The sequence below is a fragment of the Macrobrachium nipponense genome, chromosome 46 (assembly GCF_015104395.2).
Source record: "Macrobrachium nipponense isolate FS-2020 chromosome 46, ASM1510439v2, whole genome shotgun sequence".
Lineage (NCBI taxonomy): Eukaryota > Metazoa > Arthropoda > Malacostraca > Decapoda > Palaemonidae > Macrobrachium > Macrobrachium nipponense.
Window position 1 is genome coordinate 29,025,315 of NC_061106.1, and position 25,200 is coordinate 29,050,514.

At 49.2% G+C, this 25,200-nt stretch overlaps 2 protein-coding genes and 1 pseudogene across 2 annotated transcripts in view; 1 reads left to right on the forward strand and 2 right to left on the reverse strand.

Moving 5' to 3' along the window:
• The window catches only part of LOC135214842 (cingulin-like), a 478,670-nt gene that overhangs the window by 219,520 nt on the left and 233,950 nt on the right, over window positions 1–25,200 (reverse strand). The window lies entirely within an intron of this gene.
• LOC135214843 (palmitoyltransferase ZDHHC17-like) overlaps window positions 1–25,200 on the forward strand; it is a 208,078-nt pseudogene that overhangs the window by 82,981 nt on the left and 99,897 nt on the right.
• Window positions 1–25,200, reverse strand: part of LOC135214522 (palmitoyltransferase ZDHHC17-like) — a gene marked incomplete at its 5' end in the record, with an annotated part of 64,929 nt that overhangs the window by 20,476 nt on the left and 19,253 nt on the right. The window contains 2 exon segments of the mRNA XM_064248895.1: window positions 19,043–19,204; window positions 21,374–21,574. Of these exon segments, the coding sequence (XP_064104965.1) occupies window positions 19,043–19,204; window positions 21,374–21,574 (363 nt within the window).

Below are 25,200 nucleotides of genomic sequence, written 5' to 3' on the forward strand. Positions count from 1 at the left end.
AGCGATTTGGTAGAGCAGCCCCTGGACACTCGGCACGCCCTGCAGACCCAACGATGCCCACACCTGTCCGAGGTCGTCCTTCGCGGCAACAGCACCTGAGGAAGCAAAGGTCGGGTGATTAGCAGGATCCTCTACCCGTCCGTGCGATGTAGACGAATGGATAGAGGCGGACCCAGAATACAACTCAACGTCGGCGGGGTATCTCGCGCCCTCCTCCACACTCGACAGATCGGGTGAGGAGAAGGACCTAGAAACCCCCCCCGAAGGGGAAGGCGCCAAACGTGGGAGCTGAGCGGGCGGCAGGAAAGAAGACGAAGTTTCCGTAACCAAAGGAGTCGCGGGAGAGCTTTCCGACGACTCCTTTGCAGGCCTTCGCTTCTTCCTACCTTCGTACAAGCCCCACTGCGCCTCCGACCAAGACATACAAACTTCACAGGGCTCGGCTCGGGTACATTCGCGGCCCCGACACCGAGCGCACAAAATATGGGGATCAATTTCTGGAAAGGAGCGGAACTTACCGCATTTACGCCCTTCGGTACCCGGGCACAATCTCCGGAGGTAGCGGGGGCGTTGGAGACTCCATAATTGATCAGATTAATCACAATTTGATGAAAAAGAGAGGAAATGATTGTACTTTACAATGATTACTTAACACAACACAACCATATACTCAAGGGAAAGCCAAAACGACGAGAAGCGGGCAGAGAGCGTCGAACACACACGTCCACTCGCTGTGAGGCGCGAAAGCAAAAGTGGTTTGTTTACCTCCCGTCAGCTGCGCGCGCGCGCCTGTCGGACAAGCAGTTTAACTACCGAACCGCCCCTTGTTCGAAAGCTTACGACCTATCCAGGCTGCCGCTAGTACCTTCCTATGTAAAAGGGACCGAAGGTTTGTATGCCGTGTCGGAACAAACTGAATGTTTCTTATACATACTCTTTAGACAAAAACCATTTACAGGCAGTCCCTGTTATGGTACCATAACGGGCCAAGTTTCGGTTATCGGAACCATAAGGTACTGATAAAGTTATGGCGCCATAACTTACCTAATAGAGGCACCATTAACGCACCAATAATATCAGTGCCATTAACCAAAACTTGGCACCTATACGCCCACAAATATGACCAATTTGTCCAAAATTGCATTTTTTTCCTACTATACAAACCTGAGGTCCTTTTACAATAGGAAGGTACTAGCGCAGCTGGAGGAGGGTCGTAAGCTTTCGAACAAGGGGTTCGGTAGTTACTGCTTGTCCGGACAGGCGCGCGCAGCGCGACTGGGAGGTAAACAAATCACTTTTTGCTTTTGGCCCAAGCAAAACTGCGAGTGAGGGGTGGCATGAGGTTGGGGGGGCTATGGGTAAAAGGACCTCAGGTTTGTATAGTTAAAGGAAAAATGCATTTTGGACAAATTGTCATTTGTTTCCGACACGGCATACAAACCTCGGTCCTTTTACAATAGGAAGACTCACTTCTTGGTGGGGTGGAATCTGAGTCTTTTGTGAACAGACTGGTGTTCGCCCAACCTTGGAAGCCTCCCTGGTCGTAAGAGCGAGGGAGGGATCCAGCCTCTGTCCGATTGATCGGGGGTGTGCACCGCAGGATCAATGTCAGACCTCTGGACCGAGTACTAAGAGAGAGGCAAGCGTATCTCTTCGTACCAGCAATTGTAAGAACTTGTTCCTGTACAGGAGCAAAGATAAAGTCATGGTTTTTGACTATTGTAGGCATCCACTTCCCCCCCTTGTAGAAGGAAGTGGGTGGATATTCTGCTCCTATCCTAGTGAAAGGATAGGATGGGGCTCTGTCATATAGCTCACGCATCTCGTCCTTATCCAGCAGGGTAATGACCGTATCCCTCTACCCACAGGGTAGAGGGGTATAACAAGATAGAAAGAGAAGCCAGTCACTTTCTCATTCACTATCTATTCATACAGTCACACCAGGACTCGATGCTGTTCAGCCTGCTAGGGTCTGGGTTAGCTAGACGACGTGTTGAGCAGCCACCACGGGTCCTAAGGAAACCGATCCAAGGACCTATGGGCAATATCCAAGAGGTATAAGGAAGGTGCCGGTAGTCTGGTTGTACCAGACCCCTGCCTTCCATACCTGCGCCACGGAGAAGTTCTTACGAAAACGCCAACGAGGGGTCAATACTTCTGACTTCGTGAGCTCTCGGACGGGACGTACGGATGTCGTCACTACCATCAGCCTCATACGCCCTCCTGAAGACCTCACGCAGCCAGGACGAAAGAGTGTTCTTGATACTTCTTTCTTGGTGACTCCGTTGCTAACGAAGAGGCGTCGACACTCAGGCCCGAGGTGTCGAGTTCTCTTCAGATAGCGCCGTAGCGTCCTCCCAGGACAAAGCAGCATCTCATCCACATCACTATCTGCATGAAGTTCCCGTACTCTCTTCGCCGATGCCAGGTCCAGCAAGAAGAGGGTCTTGTGAGTTCCCCTGGGTTTGGCAAGACCTTTGGAGGCTGCTCTTAAGCAAGGAGATCTCGAACGAGTTCGAGATGTCCAATCCCGTCAATTTCAGGACGAGCGTCAAGGCGGCTCTGTATCCTTTGATTGTGGGAACTTAGAGGAGCTTCCTCGGCGAAGAAGAAAAACGAGGAAAACCGCTACCTGCTGAAGAGTGGCTCTGAGAGGAGATAGGCCCCGTCTACGACACCAACCACAGAAGACGGCCGAATTCCCCTGGTACACAGCTGCAGAGGACTGACGGACGTTTCCAGCCATTTCTGTTGCTGCGCTACGAAAAAAGCTTCTCGTTCGCAAGAGATGGTGGATAACAGCCAGCCGTGAAGACGTAGGGACTGGACTGCTCGGTGGTACCGCTCGACGTGTGGCTGGGCGAGAAGGTTGTGCCAATGGGGAATTTCTCTCGGTTCTCTTGCGAGAAGAGCCAGCAGGTCCGGATACCAAATGGGCCTGTGGCCATTTGGGAGCCATCAGGATCATCCTGAGATTCGGGATGACCAGTGCTCCGACTGATCACCTTGCGAATCAGGCTGAACGGGGGAAAGGCATAGGCGAAGAGGTCGTCCCACGGGTGTTGAAGATCGTCCTCTGCAGCTGCCCATGGATCCGGCACGGCCGAGAAGAACACCTGGAGCTTCCTGTTGTGCCGGATGGCGAACAGATCCTCGACTGGTCGCCGCCACAGGTCGAAGAGCCTTTCCGCCACGTTCCTGGTGTAGAGACCATTCGGTCCCTATCACCTGATCCCGACGGCTGAGCGTGTCTGCTACTACATTCCTTCTCTGGAATGTAGCGTGCCGACAGCTCTATTGAGTGCGCCTCGGCCCACGCGTGCACCTGCCGAGTGAACTGATACAAACGGGAGAGACACTAGGCCCCCCCTGTTTGTTGACGTAAGCCACCACCGTGGTGTTGACGTACATCAACACCACTGAGTGTCCCATCAAGCGGTCCTGGACTCTTGGAGAGCGAGGAACGCTGCCTTGAGTTTCAGTACATTTATGTGAAGGTGCTTGTCGTTTTCGTACCACACTCCTGAAGTCCGCAACTCTTCCAGGTGTGCGCCCCATCCCTCGGTCGATGCGTCTGAGAGCAGCTGCATGTCCGGGGGGGAGAGTGCGCAGAGGCACTCCTCTTAAGGGGTTCCTGTCGTTCCAGTCACCCGGCTAGGTCCTGCCTCACCTCCTGTGTTCCGTGACAATGGAAAGCTTGGGGGATCCGTCGCCTGTGACCAACTCTCCTTCAGTCTCCCTGAAGAGACCGTAGGTGAAGACGCCCGTTAGGGACTGGCTTTCCGAGTGACGACAGGTGTCCGATCACGACTTGCCATCGCTGAGCTACCTGTTCCTGCCGAGACAGGAACTGGTTGGCTGCCTCCCTGAATCTGCTGATCCGCGAGTCTGCGGGGAAGACTCGCCCTGCTACCGTGTCGATTCGCATACCCAGGTACTTCATCCTCTGCTTGTGCTCGAGATCGGACTTTTCGAAGTTCAGAACGATCCCCAGATCGCGACAGAACTCGAGCAGTCGATCCCTGTCCTGTAGCAACTGCGAGCGGTAGCTCGCCAGGACTAACCAATCGTCGAGATACCCCATCAGACGTATCCCGTGCGAATGGGCCCAAGCAGACACCAGAGAACACTCGCGTGAACACCTGTGGGGCGGTTGAGAGACCGAAGCAACGTGGCCTGAGCTGGTACACCGTCCCGTCGAGGATGAAGCGGAGGTACTTCTGGAGGACTGATGAATGGGTATTTGTAAATACGCATCCTTCAAGTCCACTGAAAGCATGTAATCGTTCTCCCTGATAGAGTCGAGCACTGCGCGTGCCGCCGTCTCCATCGTGAACCGGGTCTGGCGAACCAACCGGTTCAGGGGAGAGAGATCTATCACCGGGCGCCAGCCTCTCGTAGACTTTTCCACCAGGAAGAGTCGGCTGTAAAAGCCCGGTGACTGATCCGTTGCCGATTTCTACAGCTCTCTTGCTCAGCATGGTCTTTGATCTCCTGTCTCAATGCTACGTCCTTCGATGCCCCTGGAACGTACGCCTGCTGTTGGACCGGGTTGGAGTGAGGGGTGACCGAGATTCGAAGGTTAATAGATCTCCCTCCCGAAGGACATCTACAATCCAGGTCTCGGCGCCGTGGCGCTGCCAAGTTGCCCAATGGCTGGCCAGGCACCCCCCACTTCCGGCAGCAGGTGAGGGGGAACGCCGTCCTTCCACTGTGAACGTCGTCTGGGTGGGGCTAATCGACACCTGACAGGAGAGGGCCGATACCGCTCCGACTCATTTCCAGTCCTCGTCGAGGTCGAAACCTCAGGAGGACCGAAGGGGGTATTTAAATACGGTGTCCGAAGACACGTAGAAACGCCTCTGTCGCAGTAGAGGAGGTGAAGTAGCTTGTTCGACCGTCCAGAACTGAGAGAGCTTCTTGTCCGGAGACGAGAGACTACTTGGTTCAACCCAGTCGGCAAGCTCTGATCGCGGCAGACCCACCGTCGATTGGGTTCCCTCTCGGCCCAAAACGACTCGAGCCGAGACGTGGCTCTGCTGGTGGGAAGCGGTGATCCTTCCCCGAGATCATTGTGCTGACGAATCAGCGCCGTAACCTCGACAAAGTCCCTCTGGATCTCGGAAGTCACAGCATCTTGCAGAGTGGGACCGTTAAGCCCTTCGAACAAGAGCATTTCCGAGAACCTTCCTCCTAAGAAGGGGGAACAGCGACAGCCCTCTCGGTCTTTTTTTTTCCCCATCCACTTGCGCATACGTCCTGGACCGGTCCCCCAGAACCGTGCCTGGCACGTAGGGCGTTGTGGTGGGATCGTGAGGGGCGCACCCCTCACGATCACTCCTCAATACCTCGCTCCTCCCGGTGTAACCCGAGGAGGGTTGAAGGTACGGGAGAGGCAGACCTGACGCTCCCTCCTTGCTCGCTGGCAGCACCAGCAGGCTTTGCAGGCTGCAGGCGATCGTCAACCCGCGGTGGTCGATCAAGCTGCAGGCCTGGTCGAACAGTCTCCTGTGGAGAAGGCTGGACTGAGCACAGCGGCCCCGATCTCAAGTATCAGAAGAGCTGGTGCTGGTTGCCGTACCCGGTCGCTTTCTGTAGAGCGACGGTCAGGCGACCTGCAGGCTCCACTGTCACAGTGAGACCGGTGCTTGTCCTCACGGCAACGTCACGTCGCTGGTTCCAGCCGTGGCTGGCACCGGCGAACGGGAGGACCTCCTTCTCAGCCTCAGCCCGTGGTCGGTCGTGGACCGTCACGTCCCCGGGTAGCCAGCTGTTCGCCGCGAGAGTGAGAGCTGGTCTGGTGAGAGTCGCATAAGCGGCTGTCACCAGTCTTCCGCCCCGTGCCGTGAACCTGACGCTGAGCGGACTCAGAGGTCTGGTTTCGTGGCTGCACGGTCGCTGTAGGCGACCGTACACTCGGTACCTCCTCCGCGAACGAGAGGCCGAGACGGACCCTGATGCAGTGGCAGAAACCACTGACACCAGGCGAGGAAGTACCGGTGTAGCCGGTACCCCTCTGTCCCCGTAGTCGTCTTCCTTGCGGAAGAAGAGACGGGCCCCGCTCCCGAAGGAGCAGGAGGACCAGCGGAAGGAACCCTCCCGTCCCACCGAGGTGAGACGGGTCCCGAGAAGCTCCCGAGGGAGACTTCTTAGGAGGGAGGAGGCAACCTTCTTCTTCCTCGGCTGTGAAGCCTTAGAGTCGAAGGGGAAGAGGCGGCAGCCGACGACGATGAAGAAGATGAAGACGACGACGACGACACCTTCCTCCGCTTCTTCGTCAGCTTCCTCAGGACAGACGTAAGATCTGCTATCCAGGGCGGAGCCGGGGCTGCTGTAGCCGAAGCCACAGGGCCCGGACGCACTGTACAGACAGACCAAAGTCTGGGGTAGTACCACCACGAACAGGGACGACATCAGCAGGTATGGGCATCTCAGGAACAGCAGGCACAGCCAGCACAGCATCGGTAGGGACAGCCAGCGCAGCAACGGCAGGGACAGCCAGCGCAGCAACGACAGGGACAGCCAGCGCAGCAACTGCATGGACAGTCAGCCCAGAATCGGCAGGTACGCAGGCAGCACCGGAAACACAGGAAGTGGAGCAGCAGCCAGCAACATCCTGGTACTGGCGGCAGGTCCAGGGGCGAGCTCTAGGGCAGCGGAAGTGTGGTCGCTGCAGCGCGGCACCACAACAAGCGGCGGCGGCACGCCCCCTCTCGGTACGGTCGAACGGCACTTCACAGCGGCTGTAGGCAAGACTGTTACCACGTGAGGCGAGTACACCAGGTGAGGAGGGACGTCGTCACCTGGTTGCGTGGTCACCACTCCAATGGGTGACCGCAGTAGGCCCAGACATAGAACCGCAGCCCCTGGACTAGCACGCCCTGCAATTGGAAGGACGCCCATACCTCACCAAGGTCCACCCTCGTGGCAGTAGCACCTGCGGAAATAACAGTAGTAGCGATTAGTTGGGGGGGAAGTCCCCTCGCGCGGGGGGTGAGCCCTCTCGAACGAGTGGAAGACCCCTAATACAATTGTACATCGGGCACCGAGCGCCCTCCCCCGCGCTCGACGGATCGGGCGAGGAGAAGAACGCCGATAACCTCCCCCCCCAAGGGGAAGGGCCATTGTGGGAGCTGAGCGGTGGGGGGGGGTTCCTCGTTTCCCCACCCCGCACAGTACCCATGAACCCAACAACAATATAAGAGCCCGAGAGCAATCGTGCCATCGGCCCGAATGCAAGGGCATAAGGATCAATTCCCTGACTGAGCGGAACATGAAACCAAATAAATATTGATGCAATCAATAATAAGGGATAAAATGAAAATGCATCTTGCATACGATTCACTTCACAATAATGAATAAGGGCTCGGATCGAGCGCATTTGCGCCCTAGGTACCGAGCGCAAGGGTGAAAGGATCAATTCCTTACCTTTATGGATCAAGGTTTCTGGAAACCTTGATCCATAATGAATTGATGCAATCAAAAAATATATGAAAATGAAAAGGACTACTGCGCTTGCGATTTCACTACATCAAATAAAAAGGGGAAGGATCAATTCCCGGGAATAGGCAGAAACATTGATCCCAGTAAACAATGCATCTCAATAAAAAAATGAAAATGAAAAAGAACTGCACTTGCGATTTCACTTCATTCAAATAAACAAAAAGGGGTGGAAGGATCAATTTCCGGGTAAGCTCGGAAACTGATCCAAAATGAGTATTGCTACATCAAAATAATATATGAAAATGAAAAAGAATACTGTACTTGCGATTCCACTTCCATACTAAATAAGTTTCCGTGCCGAGCGCATTCGTTCGGCAACGGGCATACAGGTCAAAAAAATATAAATGAAAAGAGCACTTACTTACGATTTTCATCTACACATTTCCAACCCAATCTACGCTCGGAGCGAGTGCTCCCGCCCTCGGCACCGAGCATACCCAATACGAGGATCATTTCTGGGAAAATGAATTCCCGCACTTACGCCCTTCAGTCCCGGCACTCGGGTAATCGGAGGGCGTGGTGACACCAAGATCCTTAATTCACAAAGAATTGAATGAAATGATTGTACTTACAATTCAGTTTCACTAGATAATAAGAAAAAGAAAAACACACAATCATGCGAAAGCAAACGACGATTGAAGCGGGCAGGAGAGCGATGATACACGTCCACACGCCAGCAGGCCGAAAGCAAAAGTGGTTTGTTTACCTCCCAGTCGCGCGCGCGCGCCTGTCGGACAAGCAGTTAACTACCGAACCCCTTGTTCGAAAGCTTACGACCTATCCAGCTGCCGCTAGTACCTTCCTATTGTAAAAGGACCGAAGGTTTGTATGCCGTGTCGGAACAATGCTGTGTTTAGGTTAATGGCGGTTTTCACTTATCAGCATCCTGCCAAGAACGGAACCCACGCAAATAACCGGGGATTGCCTGTATTCTTACTGGGAGTACAAGCTTCCTTATTGTAATAATAATGGTTAGGACATCAGCAGTAACCCATTAACATACCAAAAGCCTTACAACTAACTTGATTTGTCTCCTCTGACTGAAAGATCATCTTCAGAGCCGTCTTGCAAAAGGTCTCAAATCTAAGTGTACTACTGGTTCTTATGGTAAACAATATTCCTTGACTAATCGTATCAATGCAAATATCGTTCCATTCAGGAGGTCCTTGAAGAAGTGCAGATCATTCTTGACCACTTTATATTTCAAATTGTTTATTAGAAAGTGACATTCCTATTTTTCCACATGGGCTCCCTCACCAACTATGGATATGTTTGTACAAATATGACAATTTGTCTAAAATTGCATTTTTCCTAACTATACAAACCTGAGGTCCTTTTACAATAGGAAGGTACTAGCGGCAGCTGGATAGGTCGTAAGCTTTCGAACAAGGGGTTCGGTAGTTAACTGCTTGTCGACAGGCGCGCGCCGCGCGACTGGGAGGTAAACAAATCACTTTTGCTTTTGGCCCAACAAGCAAAAACTGCAGAGTGAGGGGTGGCATGAGGTGGGGCTATGTGTAAAAGGACCTCAGGTTTGTATAGTTAGGAAAAAATGCAATTTTAGACAAATTGTCATTTGTTCCGACACGGCATACAAACCTTCGGTCCTTTTACAATAGGAAGACTCACTTCTTGGTGGGAGGAATCTGAGTCTTTTGTGAACAGACTGGTGTTCGCCCAACCTTGGAAGCCTCCCTGGTCGTAAGAGCGAGGGAGGGATCCAAGCCTCTGTCCGATTGATCGGGGTGTGCACCGCAGGATCAATGGTCAGACCTCTGGACCGAGTACTACTGAGAGAGGCATGCGTATCTCTTCGTACAGCAATGTAAGAACTTGTTCCTGTACAGGAGCAAATATAAAGTCATGGGTTTGACTCTTGTAGGCATCCACTTCCCCCCCTTGTAGAAGGAAGTGGTGGATATTCTGCTCCTATTCCCTAGTGAAAGGGATAGGATGGGGCTCTGTCATATAGCTCACCTGCATCTCGTCCTCATCCAGCGTAGTGACGACCGTGGCCCTCTGCCCACAGGTAGAGGAGGAGGAAAAGATGGGAAGAGAGGAGCCAGTCACTCACTCACTCACACATCCATCCACACAGTCACACCAGGACTCGATGCTGTTCAGCCTGCGAGGGTCTGGGTTAGCTACACAAAACTTGTTGATCAGCCACCACGGGTCCCAAGGAAAAGGTATCCAAGGACCTGTAGGCAATATCCCGAGGTAAGAGGCGTAAAGGTAGTCTGGTTAGACCAGACCCCTGCCTTCAGGACCTGCGCCACGGAGAAGTTCTTACGAAACGCCCAACGAGGGGCCAATACTTCTGACTTCGTGAGCTCTCGGACGGGACGTACGGATGTCGTCACTACCATCAGCCTCATACGCCCCTCCTGATGACCTCACGCAGCCAGAATGAAAGAGTGTTCTTGGATACTTCTTTCTTGGTGACCCGGTGCTAACGAAGAGAGGTCGTCGACACTCAGGCCTGAGGTGTCGAGTTCTCTTCAGATAGCGCCGTAGCGCCCTCACAGGACAAAGCAGCATCTCATCCGCATCATATCGGTGAAGTCCAATAGGGAGGGAATCGTGAATGACTCGAACCTGTCGTCAGGGATCGACGGTTTCTGAGTCTTCGCAACGAAGTTCGGGACGAAATCGAGCGTCACAGATCCCCATCCCCTGGAGTGTCGTACATCATAGGAAAGACCATGAAGTTCCCCTACTCTCTTCGCCGATGCCAGGGCCAGCAAGAAGAGGGTCTTGAGGTCAGATCCCTGTCTGACGACTCTCGAGTGGCTCGAACGGCGTTCGAGTCAGACTCCTAAGGACGAGAGTCACATCCCACGCAGGGGGCCTGAGTTCCCTGTGGGCAAGACCTTTCGAAGCTCCTCATAAGCAAGGAGATCTCGAACGAGTTCGAGATGTCCAATCCCCTCAATTTCAGGACGAGCGCCAAGGCGGCTCTGTATCCTTTTGACTGTGGGACGAGAGGAGTCTTCTTCTCGGCGAAGAAAAACGAGGAAATCCGCTACCTGCTGAAGAGTGGCTCTGAGAGGAGATAGACCCCGTCTACGACACCAACCACAGAAGACGGCCCCACTTCCCCTGGTACACAGCTGCAGAGGACTGACGGACGTTTCCAGCCATCTCTGTTGCTGCGCTACGAGAAAAGCCTCTCGTTCGCAAGAGATGGTGGATAACAGCCAGCCGTGAAGACGTAGAGACTGGACTGCTCGGTGGTACCGCTCGACGTGTGGCTGGGCGAGAAGGTTGTGCCAAGGGGGAATCTCTCGGTTCTCCTGCGAGAAGAGCCAGCAGGTCCGGATACCAAATGGCCTGTGGCCATTTGGGAGCCACCAGGATCATCCTGAGATTCGGGGTGACCAGTGCTCGACTGATCACCTTGCGAATCAGGCTGAACGGGGGAAAAGGCATAGGCGAAGAGGTTGTCCACGGGTGTTGAAGAGCGTCCTCTGCAGCTGCCCATGGGTCCGGCACGGCCGAGAAGAACACCTGGAGCTTCCTGTTGTGACCGGGTGGCGAACAGATCCACGACTGGTGCGCCCCACAGGTCGAAGAGCCTTTCCGCCACGTCCTGGTGTAGAGACCATTCGGTCCCTATCACCTGATCCCAAGGCCCGACGGCCTGAGCGTGTCTGCTACTACATCCTATTCCCTGGAATGTAGCGTGCCGACAGCTCTATTGAGTGTGCCTCGGGCCCACTCGTGCACCTGCCGAGTCAACTGGTACAAAGGGAGAGACACTAGTCCCCCCTGTTTGTTGACGTAAGCCACCACCGTGGTGTTGTCGCACATCAACACCACTGAGTGTCCCATCAAGCGGTCCTGGAACTCTTGGAGAGCGAGGAACGCTGCCTTGAGTTCCAGTACATTGATGTGAAGGTGCTTGTCGTTCTCGTCCCACACTCCTGAAGTCGCAAAACTCCTCCAGGTGTGCGCACCCCCATCCCTCGGTTCGATGCGTCTGAGAACAGCTGCATGTCCGGGGGGGGGAGTGCGCAGGGGCAACTCCTCTTAAGAGGTTCCTGTCGTCCAGCACCAGGCTAGGTCCTGCCTCACCTCCTGTGTCAGTGACACTGGAAAGCTTGGGGGATCCGTCGCCTGTGACCAACCCTCCTTTAGTCTCCACTGAAGAGACCGCAGGTGAAGACGCCCGTGAGGGACTAACTTCTCGAGTGACGACAGGTGTCCGATCACGACTTGCCATCGCTGAGCTGCCTGTTCCTGCCGAGACAGGAACTGGTTGGCTGCCTCCCTGAATATGCTTGATCCGCGAGTCTGCGGGGAAGACTCGCCCTGCTACCGTGTCGATCAGCATACCCAGGTACTTCATCCTCTGCTTGGGCTCGAGATCGGACTTTCGAAGTTCACAATGATCCCCAGATCGCGACAGAAACTCGAGCAGTCGATCCCTGTCCTGTAGCAACTGCGAGCGGGAGCTCGCCAGGACTAACCAATCGTCGAGATACCTCATCAGACGTATCCCGTGCGAATGGGCCCAAGCAGACACCAGAGTGAACACTCGCGTGAACACCTGTGGGGCGGTTGAGAGACCGAAGCAAAGTGCCCTGAACTGGTACACCGTCCCGTCGAGGATGAAGCGGACGGTACTTTCTGGAGGGACTGATGATGGGTATTTTTGAAATACGCATCCTTCAAGTCCACTGAAAGCATGAAATCGTTCTCCCTGATGGAGTCGAGCACTGAGCCGTGCCGTCTCCATCGTGAACCGGGTTCGTGCGAAACAAACGGTTCAGGGGAGAGAGATCTATCACCGGGCGCCAGCCTCCCGTAGACTTTTCCACCAGGAAGAGTCGACTGTAAAAGCCCGGTGACTGATCCGTGACGATTTCTACAGCTCTCTTGCTCAGCATGGTCTTGATCTCCTGTCTCAGTGCTACGTCCTTCGATGACCCTGGAACGTACGACTGCTGTTGGACCGGGTTGGATTGGTGTGGGAGGGGTGGCCGAGATTCGAAGGGTAATAGATATCCCTCCCGAAGGACATCTACAATCCAGGTCTCGGCGCCGTAGCGTGCCAAGTTGCCCAATGGCTGGCCAGGCACCCCCCCACTTCCTTGGCAGCAGGTGAGGGGGGAACGCCGTCCCTAGCGTTTACCCCCCCTTTTCTTCGACTTCTTCCCAGAGCCTCCACGGGAGGAGGAGGGCTGGGAGGAGGGCTGGTTACGGCTCCCCTTGCCAGAAGTCGAAGAAGACAGAGTCATTCCCCCCCCCGGGGCTTCGACGCAGCTACCGTCTTAGCCACGAGGAAGCGCTAGCCGAGCTCTTAGACTTGGCCGCAGTCCGAGGCTGCCCAGAAGCCTTCGAGACCGCCTGGTGAACCAGCCGGTCACTGTCGTCAGTGCGCCGTCTGTCCACCGCAGCGTCCACCATCTCTCCTGGGAAGAGAGACGTGGAACTCCGTAAAGGTCCGTTGCGAAGTCCCAACGCCGCTTCACGCCCAGCCGCCCTGGAAACCCGAGTAAGGACAGCGTCCCTTCGTCGGAGAACCAGGTTGGCCCACAGGTTCACCGTCTGGTGGGCAAGAAGGAGATGGCTCTTCCCCCAGACTGGCAAAGTCTCCTGAAGGCCGAGTCATCTTCGGGAGAAATTCCCCCGGAGTTGGCTGCGACCTTAGATACTGTGAGGGACCACAGATCTAGCCAGGAGACGGCCTGGAAAGCTGCCATGGCGGTAGATTTCCAGGCCGAGTGCCTCTTGCTGCGAGAACCACAGGTTCTCGGACAGGAGCTGCTGCAGAGACACACCCGGAGTTAGCCTGGCTAACTCCGGGTTCACCTGTTTGGGCGGCATCGGGTCTTCAGATGGCACGTAAAAACGCCGCTGTCGCAGCAGAGGAGGTGGAAGCAGCTTGCTCGACCTGCCAGACTTGAGCGAACCGTCTTGTCCGGAGACAAAGCGATTCAACCTGGTCCAGCACTGAGTCCGCAAGCTCAGAACGCGGCAAGCCCACCGTCGGTCTGGGTTCCCTCTTCGGGCCCAGAACGACTCGAGCCGGGACGTGGGCTCGGATGGTGGGAGCGGCGATCCTTCCGCGAGGTCGTTGTGCTGACGAATCAGCGCAATAACCTCGGCAAAGTTCCTCTGGATCTCAGGAGTGACTGCGTCCTGCGGAGTCGGACCGTCCAGTCCCTCAAACAGGAGCACCTCCCGAGACCCTCCTCCCTCAAGGAGAGGAGCAGCGACAGACCCCTCTCGGTCTCCTCCAACCACCTGTGCGTACGACCTGGCTGGTCCGAGAACCGAGCCTGGTACGTACGACGACGTGGTGGGATCCTGAAGGGCGCATCCCTCACGATCACTCCTCAATACCTCGCCCCTCCCGGTGTAACCCGAGGAGGTTGAAGGTATGGGAGAGGAAGACCTGACGCTCCCTCCTCGCTCGCTGGCAGAACCAGCGGCTTGGAAGACTGCAGGCGATCGCCAACCCGCTGTGGCGATCGAGCTGCAGACCTAGTCGAGCCGTCTCGCTGTGGAGAACGGCTGGACCGAGAACAGCGGCCCCGGTCTCGTGTGTCAGAGGAGCTGGTGCTGGTCGCCGTACCGATCGCTCTCTGTGAGAGTGACGGTCAGGCGACCGGCGAGCTACTGTCACGGTAGATCGGTGCGTATCCTCACGGTGCGTCAGTTCGCTGCTACCAGCCGTGGCTGGTGCCGGCGAACGGGGGACTCTTCCCAGCCTCAGCCCGTGGCCGGTCATGGACCGTCACGTCCGCCCGGGTAGCCAGCTGCTCGCCGCGAGAGCGAGAGCTGGTCTGGTGAGAGTCGCGTGAGCGGCTGTCACCAGTCTTCCGCTCCGTGCCGTGAACCTGACGCTGAGGCGGACTCAGAGGTCTGGTTTCCTGGCTGCACGGTCGCTGGTAGGCGACCGTACACTCGGTACCTCTCGCGAACGAGCGGCCGAGACGGACCCTGCTGCTGTGGCCGAACCACTGACAGCAGGTGAGGAAGTGCCGGTGTCAGCCGGCACCTCTGGTCCCCGTAGTCTTCTTCCTTGCGGAAGAAGAGACGGGTCCTGCCCCCGAAGGAGCAGGGTGACCAGCAGAAGAACCCCCCGTCTCACCAGAGCGAGACGGGCCCTTAGAAGTTCCCGAGGGGACTGCTTAGGGGGGGGGGAGGCGACCTTCTTCTTCTTCGGCGGGGGAGCCTTAGAAGAAGAAGGGGAAGAGGCGGCAGACGACGACGACGACGAAGAAGACGATGAAGACGACGACGACACTTCCTCTCTTCTTCTTCTTCTTCGTCAACTTCTCCAGGACCGACGTCAGATCTGTCATCCAGGACGGAGCCGGGGCTGCTGTTGCCGAAGCAACAGGGCCCGGACGCACCTGTCCGAACAGATCAGCATCGGGAGCAGCGGCGCCAGGAACAGGAACAACATCAGCAGGTGCAGGCATCACAGGAACGGCAGACGAGACAGCAGGAGCATGTACAGGAACAGCAGCAGTGGTCAACGGCATGGTACGGCAGACTGTGTAGGCGGTCCAGATGGGCGGACCAGCGGCACAGACATCCTAGGTACCGGTGGGAGGTCCAGGGGCGAGCTCTTCGGGCACACGGAAGTCCGGTCGCGGCAGCACGGCAAAACCAAGGTGGCGGCATCACACTCCCCCGAGTTACGGCGACTGGCCCCTGCACCGATGTAGTGGGTGTCACAGAGACCCGTGCTGGGTGTACACCAGGTGAGGAGGTGAAGCGTAGCCAGGTGTTGTAAGGGTCGTGGTGGTGGTCGTGACCGTTGCATGGGTGACCGCCACGGCGCCAGCGAGATGGTAGAGCAGCCCCTGGACACTCGCACGCCCTGCAACCACAACGATGCCCACACCTGTCGAGGTCATCCTTCGCGGCAACCGCACCTGAGGAGGCAAAAGTCGGGTGATTAGGGGGATCCTCTACCCGCTCGCGCGAAGACGAACGGATAGAGGACCCAGAGTACAACTGGACGTCAGGGTATCTAGCGCCCTCCTCCTCCACACTCGACAATCGGAGAAGAGAAGGACCTAGACACCCCCCCCGACCCGAAGGGGAAGGCGCGACATGGAAGTTGAGCGGGCGGCAGGAAAGAAGACGAAGTGTCCGTCACACCAAAGGAGTCGCGGGAGAGCTTTCCGACGACTCCTTTGCAGGCCTTCGCTTCTTCCTGCCCTCATACAAAGTCCACTGCGCCTCCGACCAATCATTACAAACATCACAAGGCTCGGCTCGGTGCATTCGCGCGCCCCCGACAACCGAGCACACAAAATATGAGGGTCTATCTCCGGGAAAGAGCGGAACTTCCCGCATTTACGCCCTTCGGTACCCGGCATAGTCTCCGTGGGGTAGCGAGGCGAGGAGATTCCATCATAAACAAATTTAGTTGAATTAATATGAAAAGAGAGAATGATTGTACTTACAATGAACTCTTTCATACACAACACAACCAAATACTCAAGAAAGCAAACGACGAGAAGCGGGCAGAGAGCGTCGAACACACACGTCCACTCGCTGTGAGGCCGAAAGCAAAAGTGATTTGTTTACCTCCCAGTCGCGCGCGCGCGCCTGTCGGACAAGCAGTTAACTACCGAACCCCTTGTTCGAAAGCTTACGACCTATCCAGCTGCCGCTAGTACCTTCCTATTGTAAAAGGACCGAAGGTTTGTATGCCGTGTCGGAACAAACATATATACTTGTGCATTAGTAGCTGTAAAGGCCACTCATGAGATACCTAAATAAATTGACTCAGTGAACTGAATAAACAACCTAATGACAATAGTAATAATTTTAACTGTTAAAAAAAATGCACTTCTGTTTAGAGATTGTCCAGATGCATCCAACAATCTTAGTTAACTTAAATCACTGCTACTTGTATCCAAGTGCTGCAGACAAGTTCATGTTAACCCTTAAACGCATATTGGACGTTTTAACCTTTAAATGCCTATTGGACATATTAAACGTCGATGAAAATTGTCTGTTGGGTGCCGAATTGATGTATGAAATGTCGGCACAAAAAAGTTTTTTTTAAAATTCACGGAAAAATAGGTATAGGTCTACTTGGCGAAAACTTTTGAATCACGCACCTTGACGGATGCTGGGAGTTCATGGATCAAGCTGTTGTTTTGTTTACAATCGTTACCAAGGCGTGCAAGCGCGAATTTCTTTCTTCTCGCACTAAAAAGCATCAGCGACACATCTCAGAAATTATTTTGTCCCTTTGAAAAAATTTATGCACCATTTTATATTAGCCGTTACATAAGAGTTTTACATATGAAAATCTACGCAATTTCATGTAGAATACAACAAAAATCAACCCATGGTTGTAGCTTTTATCAGCTTTGAAATATTTTCATATAAATCATGATGTGCCAAAATTTCAACCTTCGGTCAAATTTGACTCTACCGAAATCGTCAAAAAACGCAATTGTAAGCTAAAAATATTACATTCTAGTAATATTCAATCGTTTACCTTTATTTTGCAACAAATTAGAAGTCTCTAGCACAATATTTCCATTTATGGTGAATTTATGAGAAAAACTTTTTCCTTACTTCCGTGCGGTAATCTTCCAAAAAAATAGAAATTTTTTTGTCCAATTGTCGTAATGTTTGCACCGTTTTATATTAGCTGTTACATAAAGTTTTATATATGAAAATGTGTGCAATTTCATGTAGAATACAACTAAAAACAACCCATGGTTGAAGCTTTTATCGGTTTTGAAATATTTTCATATAAATAACAATAAGTGCCAAAATTTCAACCTTCAGTCAACTTTGACTCAACCGTAATCGTCGAAAAACGCAATTGTAAGAAAAAACTATTACATTCTAGTAATATTCAATCATTTACCTTTATTTTGCAACAAATTGGAAGTCTATAACACAATATTTCGATTTATGGTGAATTTATGAAAAAAAACTTTTTCCCTACATCCGCGCAGTAACTCTTCCGAAAAAATCAGAAATATTTTCGTCCGATTGTTGTAATGTTTACACCGTTTTATATTAGCCGTTACATAAAGTTTTATATATGAAAATGTGCGTAATTTCATGTAGAATACAACTAAAAACAACCTATGGTTGTAGCTTTTATCAGTTTTTAAATATTTTCATATAAATAACGATAAATACAAAAAATTCACCCTTCGGTCAACTTTGACTCTACCGAAATGGTCGAAAACTCCAATTGTAAGCTACAACACTTACAGTCTAATAATATTAAATCAATTACCTTCATTTTGCAACAAACGGGAAGTCTCTAGCACAATATTTTGATTTATGGTGAATTTTTGAAAACAACTTTTTTTTTTACGTCCGTGCGTTACGAATTCATGCATCATATTGTGATAATATTTTCTCTGTGTTGCTTTGATCGTTTTACAATTTGTCATATACCAAAATCATCACAATTTAGTGTACAATATAACGAAAAAATAATTAACTCATTAACTTTAACCGTTTTGGTCACAGCGCGATTTGTATACAATTATATATGAAATTTTTTTTCGCACTGTCATATATTCCAATATTTATATATTTTTTTTTTATTTCTGATGGTTGCATACTAAACTTCAGGCAATGACAAAAAAAAACAAAAAAAAAAAAAAAAAAAAAAAAGAGCCAAAAAATTAACTCTTATCTTGAAAATTTAGCATGCTGTGATTTAAAAAAAAAAAACTTTTTCCGCTTCGGCGCTCACTTGCGAACGCCGCCGGCATACGGGAGACACTTTCGGAAATACCGGCTTGACGTTTAAGGGTTAAGTTCAAATTGTAAGTGATCACATACTACACTTTCTATCTGGTGTTACTGTCATCAGTGACATTATATTTCATAATTAAAAATTTGAATGAAGACTAACCACAACACTGATCAGAGAAAACTTTGCGCAAATGATGACTGAACTCATGAATGGGAATATTTTGTCGTTGAGTTGAATATAAAATTTAGGCCAAAGGCAAAGCACTGGGACCTATGAGGTCATTCAGCGCTGAAATGGAAATTGACAGTAAAAGGTTTGAAAGGTGTAACAGGAGGAAAACTTCGCAGTTGCTCTATGAATCAAGTGTTAGGAGAGGTTGGAAAGTAAGATGAAGGAAGAGTATACGAAAGGAGGTACAGAATAAGGAACAAAAGTGGTTGCAGCAAGGGGCTGAAGGCATGCTGCAAAGAACCTAAAGTCATGCCTACAGTGCACCACATGAGGTTCACTGACGGAACTACCCCCTTACGTGGGGAATATTTTGTCTACTACCTGGTTAGCTGGCTCCATCTCATTTTGTTTATCATCTGCCATAACGTTCTTTCATGTAACTGCTTTACATTGACATGTCTGTAACCACTACTAGTTTCAGTGATTCTCAATCCTAATGTGAACAGGACACCCTAGTGGTAAAATTGTTAACATCCATGTGCACCTGTGCAATTATCATTATTACTCTAGACAGCCACAAGGTGCAACATAAATCCTCCCCTGTCCACCACAGAATAAGAATAGGGAAAAACAAAAGGTTTATGGATATATGCTTACTTGATATTTCTGGGCCTGATCTGCAGTTATAACTCCAGGGTCACCTCTCCATGCTCTCATGAAATTATACCATAAAAGGAGGGAAGATAAAAAGAAGAAAACTGTCGTTTGAAGACCAGCATACTTGTGAATGTAAAAAATCCATGTAAAATAACACCACATCTGAAAGATAAAAAGATCAATGTGTTAAATGCAGGACAGACACTGTAAAAAAACTCATGCTTCTCAAAACATGGATGATTCAATAGAGTAACTACTGTATTTATTTTTAAATTTGCATTGACAAATAAACACAATACCTTTAGGTAACATTTCTACTCTGTTGTGTACACTTGCCAAAAAAGTTAAAAAGTGTACAGTTGCCAAAAAAAAGTTAAAAATCAATTTTCTTCAATCATTGAATGCATATTATTCAATAATGCCACATCTGGTAACTCTACATAGGCAAGGAGCTTCAGTCATCATGTTTGATGCTTGCTCAATTTCCTGTACCTTTAAATCATAAAAATTCTACAGAAGCTAGATATTCATTGATACTTAATGCAGTAACAACCTCTACATTATTCATTCAAGTTTTTTTCCTAACAACTGTTCAGAGTAAAATATCAATCATCCTTCTTTAAAACCTACCACAAAACCTTACCCATAACTAATGTTATCATCAAAATGAAAAAAATTCATGCATAACTGGAAACAAAAGAGAGAGAGAGAGAGAGAGAGAGAGAGAGAGAGAGAGAGAGAGAGAGAGAGAGAGAGAGAGAGAGAGAGAGAGAGAGATAATTCATTATATGTATTTTCATTAAAAGACTGAGTAATAATATATTTTTAAAGTATGTTGTCAAAGGAGAGAGAGAGAGAGAGAGAGAGAGTCAGAGGCATGAGAAGACGAGAGACGAGCGAGAGAGAGAGACGAGAGAGAGAGAGAGAGAGAGAGAGAGAGAGAGATAATTCATTATATATTTCATTAAAAGACTGAGTAATATATTTTAAAGTTAGTTGCAAAGGAGAGAGAGAGAGAGAGAGAGAGAGAGAGAGAGAGAGAGGAGAGAGAGATAGAGAGAGAGAGAGAGAGAGAAATTATAGCACTGTTGGTGCACTTATGATAGGAAGGGTGGAAAGTGATTTGTTGGTTCAGATTCCAGGATGCAGGTCATAGGGCTGCCAAAACCTTGCTTTACTATACAGCATACTAGATAAAATCTGAAGCAACCATAGTATGCAAACTGATTCTCTTAAGTATATCTTAAGTTTTACCAGACCACTGAGCTGATTAACAGCTCTCCTAGGGCTGGCCCGAAGGATTAGATATTTTTACATGGCTAGGAACCAATTGGTCACCTAGCAACGGGACCTTCAGCTTATTGTGGGATCTGAACCATATTATATCGAGAAATGATTTTCTATCACCAGAAACAAATTCCTCTGATTCTGCATTGGCCGAGCCAAGAATCGAACTTTGGACCACCAAATGATTCTCTTGAGAAATTAATACCTTAATCCTGGTTTGATTTAACAATAATTATAACATTAAAAGACTGTAAAAAGGTGTAAAAATTTACCATAGGCTATGATCACTCTTACACTCTTGAAACAGTCTCTACTTTTGAAAATTGATTTTCATTGACAAAACATTCATGAGAAAAGCTGTGTAAAGTAAAAAAATATTTACTGCAGCAAAGGTTACATTGAGAAGCTACTGCACAAGGCAATAAAAGGTTTTATGATTTCGAAAAAAAGGAAAAAACAAAATTCTCATCGTATTGGGGAGATCTTTTAGTCTCACAGCAAGAAGTTAGCCCTATATACATAAGCTAGTTCTGAACTGCTTGTAATGGGAGCATAACCAGAAATTCTTTGATTTGACAAGGTACTTTAACCTTGATAAAGATGTCCTTTTTATGAGAGTGGCTTTGTAAACAGCTAGCATTCAATTCATGTGAATGTCAAAGTCTTAGATGTGTGAGAGTTGATAATCAAGTGACTTGTGTTTTCCCACCTTAAGTTCTCAAGCTCCTCACATCATAAAGAACACTCTTGGGGATTCAACTAGATTTGTTCAACCTACCTTAGTCACCACAACATTTACTTCCATTGATGCCAGCTTACTTTCAACACTTTGAAATACAAAGGTAATTTTATAGAAACTAGATCAATTACCATGAACATTGGATGATTTAAGGGACTCGACACTCTTGCTTCTCGAACAAGCTAGCCGACTCAAGTGTATCAAGACTTTCTATTTCATATACTATAGTTCAACAGAATATTAAATATGCAATTGTAGCAAAACACATTTTGCTCTCTATTACTGTACGATAGTAGTTTACTTACCTTTGTGGCTAAATAAACTGCCATTGGCATTACTGTCATTAGTCTGTCATCAAATAGTATTCTTGAAATTCCGTAAACAACAAGGTAAATGCACATAAAGATAGCCAGTTTTAAAATGTAGTACATCTCGAGTCCTAAGACAAGTCCAACAACGTAAAAGACAATAAATGGCGTTCCAAACATCGTCCAATATCGAAGATTCTGCAAAGAAAATAAAATAAAAAATGGTTACCAGACTTGCCAACATTCACTTGAATCTAAATTACAATAAAACTTATATACATACATTAATAATCATAGTGCTTCAGTGACTGGGTGTACAATTTTGATTACATGCTTACAATACATATATTGTATCTACTAACATTGAAACATGATATTGTCATGATACAATAAAGTTTTATACATACTTACCTGGCAGATATATACTTAGCTATAGACTCCGTCGTCCCCGACAGAAATTCGAATTTCGCGGCACACGCTACAGGTAGGTCAGGTGATCTACCGCCACTGCCGCTGGGTGGCAGAACTAGGAACCATCCCATTTTCTAAGACAGATTTGCTCTTCCACCTGTCTCCTGAGGGGAGGCTGGGTGGGCCATTTAATAGTATATATCTGCCAGGTAAGTATGTATAAAACTTTATACATACTTACCTGGCAATATCATTTTTATACATTCAACTTCCCTGGCAGATATATACTTAGCTGATTGGCACCTTTGGCGGAGGGTAAGAGACAGCTAATTACTGAATAGACAGGGAACAACATACGTTGTAGGTAATAAATAAATAAAACCTTGGTTCCTATGTGTTTAGACGAAGGGTTGACCTCCTAGCTATTGCTAGGAATCTGCTTCGTCTCAAGAGCCTCAGCGAGGATGTGACCTATGGCTAAGAGTTCTTGTAGATCTGTCAATGGGGTCTTATCCACTTACTTGACAGAATCTAATGGTTATTTGTCAAAGGGGTCCTATCCACTTACATGACAAAACACCTATGCCTACTGGCATAATTAAGGAGCACAACACCGATCCCGATCACCTGATCCTAACACGAGGGTTTGTGCTTAATTTGAAAAGAGCTATCCCCAAACTCATTTCAAATAACCCAAAGAAAATAGTATACTTATGTTAAAATAAAATTTTTTAACTCACTAGTTAAGGATCAGTGTCGGCTCCCTATCCCAGCAACGTATCCGTAGACACGTAACCAAGAGAGAAGGATCTCTCATAGGTCAACTTGACCTCCTTCGTGCAAAGAGAGGACAACACAGAGTTGCATCTCCCGTAAATTACAGCTAATATGTCCCTCACGACATATTGTTATGGACAGAACAAGAATTGTTAAAAGCTCGCATTTCAAGCGCTTTTAATTCTCAGCTGTTTGAAGGAATCATCAAGTTACTTAAGAAGTGCTTTAGAGATCACCCTGTTCCAAAGAAGACCAGGGCTTTCTTTGAAATTGATCTCTTCTGGATGAAGCCTAGAGCCTGGGTTGTGCCTGGCTGGCGCCTCGCGCCTGGCTGGCGCATGTTGCTTGCCTGGCGCCTCGCTCCTGGCTAGCGCCTTGTGCCTGCCTGGAGCCTCGCGCCTGGCGCCTGGCTGACTTCTGACACTTTTTCCGATTTATTTGCCTCTAGCGCATCTGCGCCAGGCTGGAGGCACGCTTCTTCTCCTCATCAGACAATGACAGTGTTTATTTGGACTGTCTTCCTCTGGCGTCTTTACGCCTGTTCTGGTATTTTGGCGCCTGATTGGCGCTACATTGACCGAAAGTCCTGAACATCCACAATCGTTTATCAGGAGACTGGAGAAGGGTGGAAGAAATTCTTTCACTTTGAGCTTTTGGTCTCTCCGGTAAGGGGAGGTGATTGTAATCAGCTACATCCAGTAGACGATAGGATATCTAACCGTACAAGAGATAAGAGTCTTCCTCCTAGGAGGGTCCTTCTTGAATACTTCCATGCTCACGAGATCTCTTCTTACATGTTGAAGGGGTGTCTCGTTGCAGAATCTTCCCTATCCTTGCCCGAAGAAAGGGAAGAAGCCTGGAAGTCGAAGGCGACTCCGAGCTGAAATTGGGAGTACTCCTGATTTCTAGCTCTTTATTGTATCCCTCTGAACACCTTCTGGGAAGCATTTCGAGCCGTCATCGCATACCAAAGACTCTGTAGGCAAACGTTTGAACCATTCTACTGTAGATGAAAACGTAAATTACTCTGCTGGACAACGAAACCTCTATCTGAAAACATTGAATCAGAAAGGGGGTTTCAGTTCTTTTGCCTGACATACTATGCTGGCAAGAACCCATTGTCTAGTCTTCATAGAATCTGATGCGAGATTCCAATGCTCAAAAAATTCACTTGTCTTCTTGGTCGTTTAGGACCCAGAGAAACAAAGAATTCCCTCATAAAAATTTCTCAAAGAAGTTTGATGAGGAGCAGTTCCATCTTGTCGGAACATGGAATCTGTGGCCACAAAAAAAAAAAAAATCCCATTAGAAGTACATGATATCCTACTCTTGTCATATTGAGGTATATATCGTATAAGATCCCGAAGATCTTAATCCTCTGCTATCTCCAATTCCCTTTGTAGAGACAGAGTGTAGCCTTTTACTGCGTTCTTTGATAGCAGATATATACAAAGGTGATTCTTCCCTCTGAAAGGGAAGGAAAAACCGCTATGTGGTTCACAGAGGTATCGGAAGAGGACAGTTTCCTCATTCCCTCTAGCACGATCTGCAGCAATTCTATGTCTAGGCCATGACTATTGTCATCTACCTTGAAAAATCCTCTCATTTATGTCCACTTCTGGTCAGTCTGCATGCAGACAGACTCAGAGTGGAGAGGTTGTTAAAGTCCATTTAATAATAGATGCTGATAGAATATCCAGACTCTCTTGGAAAAGACTTCCAAAAACATGCTGTGAGAAGAACGTGACCTCTGTGAATCCAACCTCTCTGAGGCCAAAATGAGGCATAAAGTATTATCCTCTCTTTCTTGACGCCCTTTATCTTAAATTCTGTAAAGAATTTATATTTATATTGTAGGGGGAAAAAAAAAACAAAAAAAAAAAAAAGACTAAAAGGTATATTCCCCTTTCTATAAAATAAAGATGGCGTATATGCTACCTCTCTTGGTTCGAGGAAAAGGAAGCATTCTATAAGAAGCCTGTTCGTCTTCTACCTTGCTAAGAGATCTATGAAGAAGACTTTCCGCAGGTTCTCACAACTCTTTCCAATAAATGTTAGACATACGTTAACAGTTATCGTCGATCGAGAAGGTTCTCACGGACATGCAAAATCTTGCATCGAACCTCTTAAGGATCGTTACGTTCCCTATCTGTTTTCCAAATAGGTTCTCTTTTTTAACGCGAACAGGAGCGAAAAAAGAGATTCTCGATGCTCTTTGCGATATGAGAGTGTCGTGGAATTGGCCCAAGTGATAAAAAGGGTAACGAAATCAGGAACGATTCTTGCCGTTACCGAGCCCGCTGTCCGAGAGGCTACTGGATTCTTAGGTTAATAACTCGCTAAAACGAGAAAATATCTTGGATGGTGCTCTTGGCCCATTGCGCCAGGCTGGCGCTTCTGGAGCATTGCGCCAGGTTGGCGCTTCTAGCGCTTTGCGCCAGGCTGGCGCTTTCTTCTAATTCTCTTTATGTTATGTGTCAGAACATCTGTGCCTTTATGGTACCCGACCTCCTTTCACATGTTAATTCCGTTCTTAGTAGGAAAAAACTCTTATATACGAAGTATAGTCCATTCAGGGAAACCATTTCTGCTACGAAGAGAATGTTTCCCATCCCACTCATCCATCTTCTCTTGCG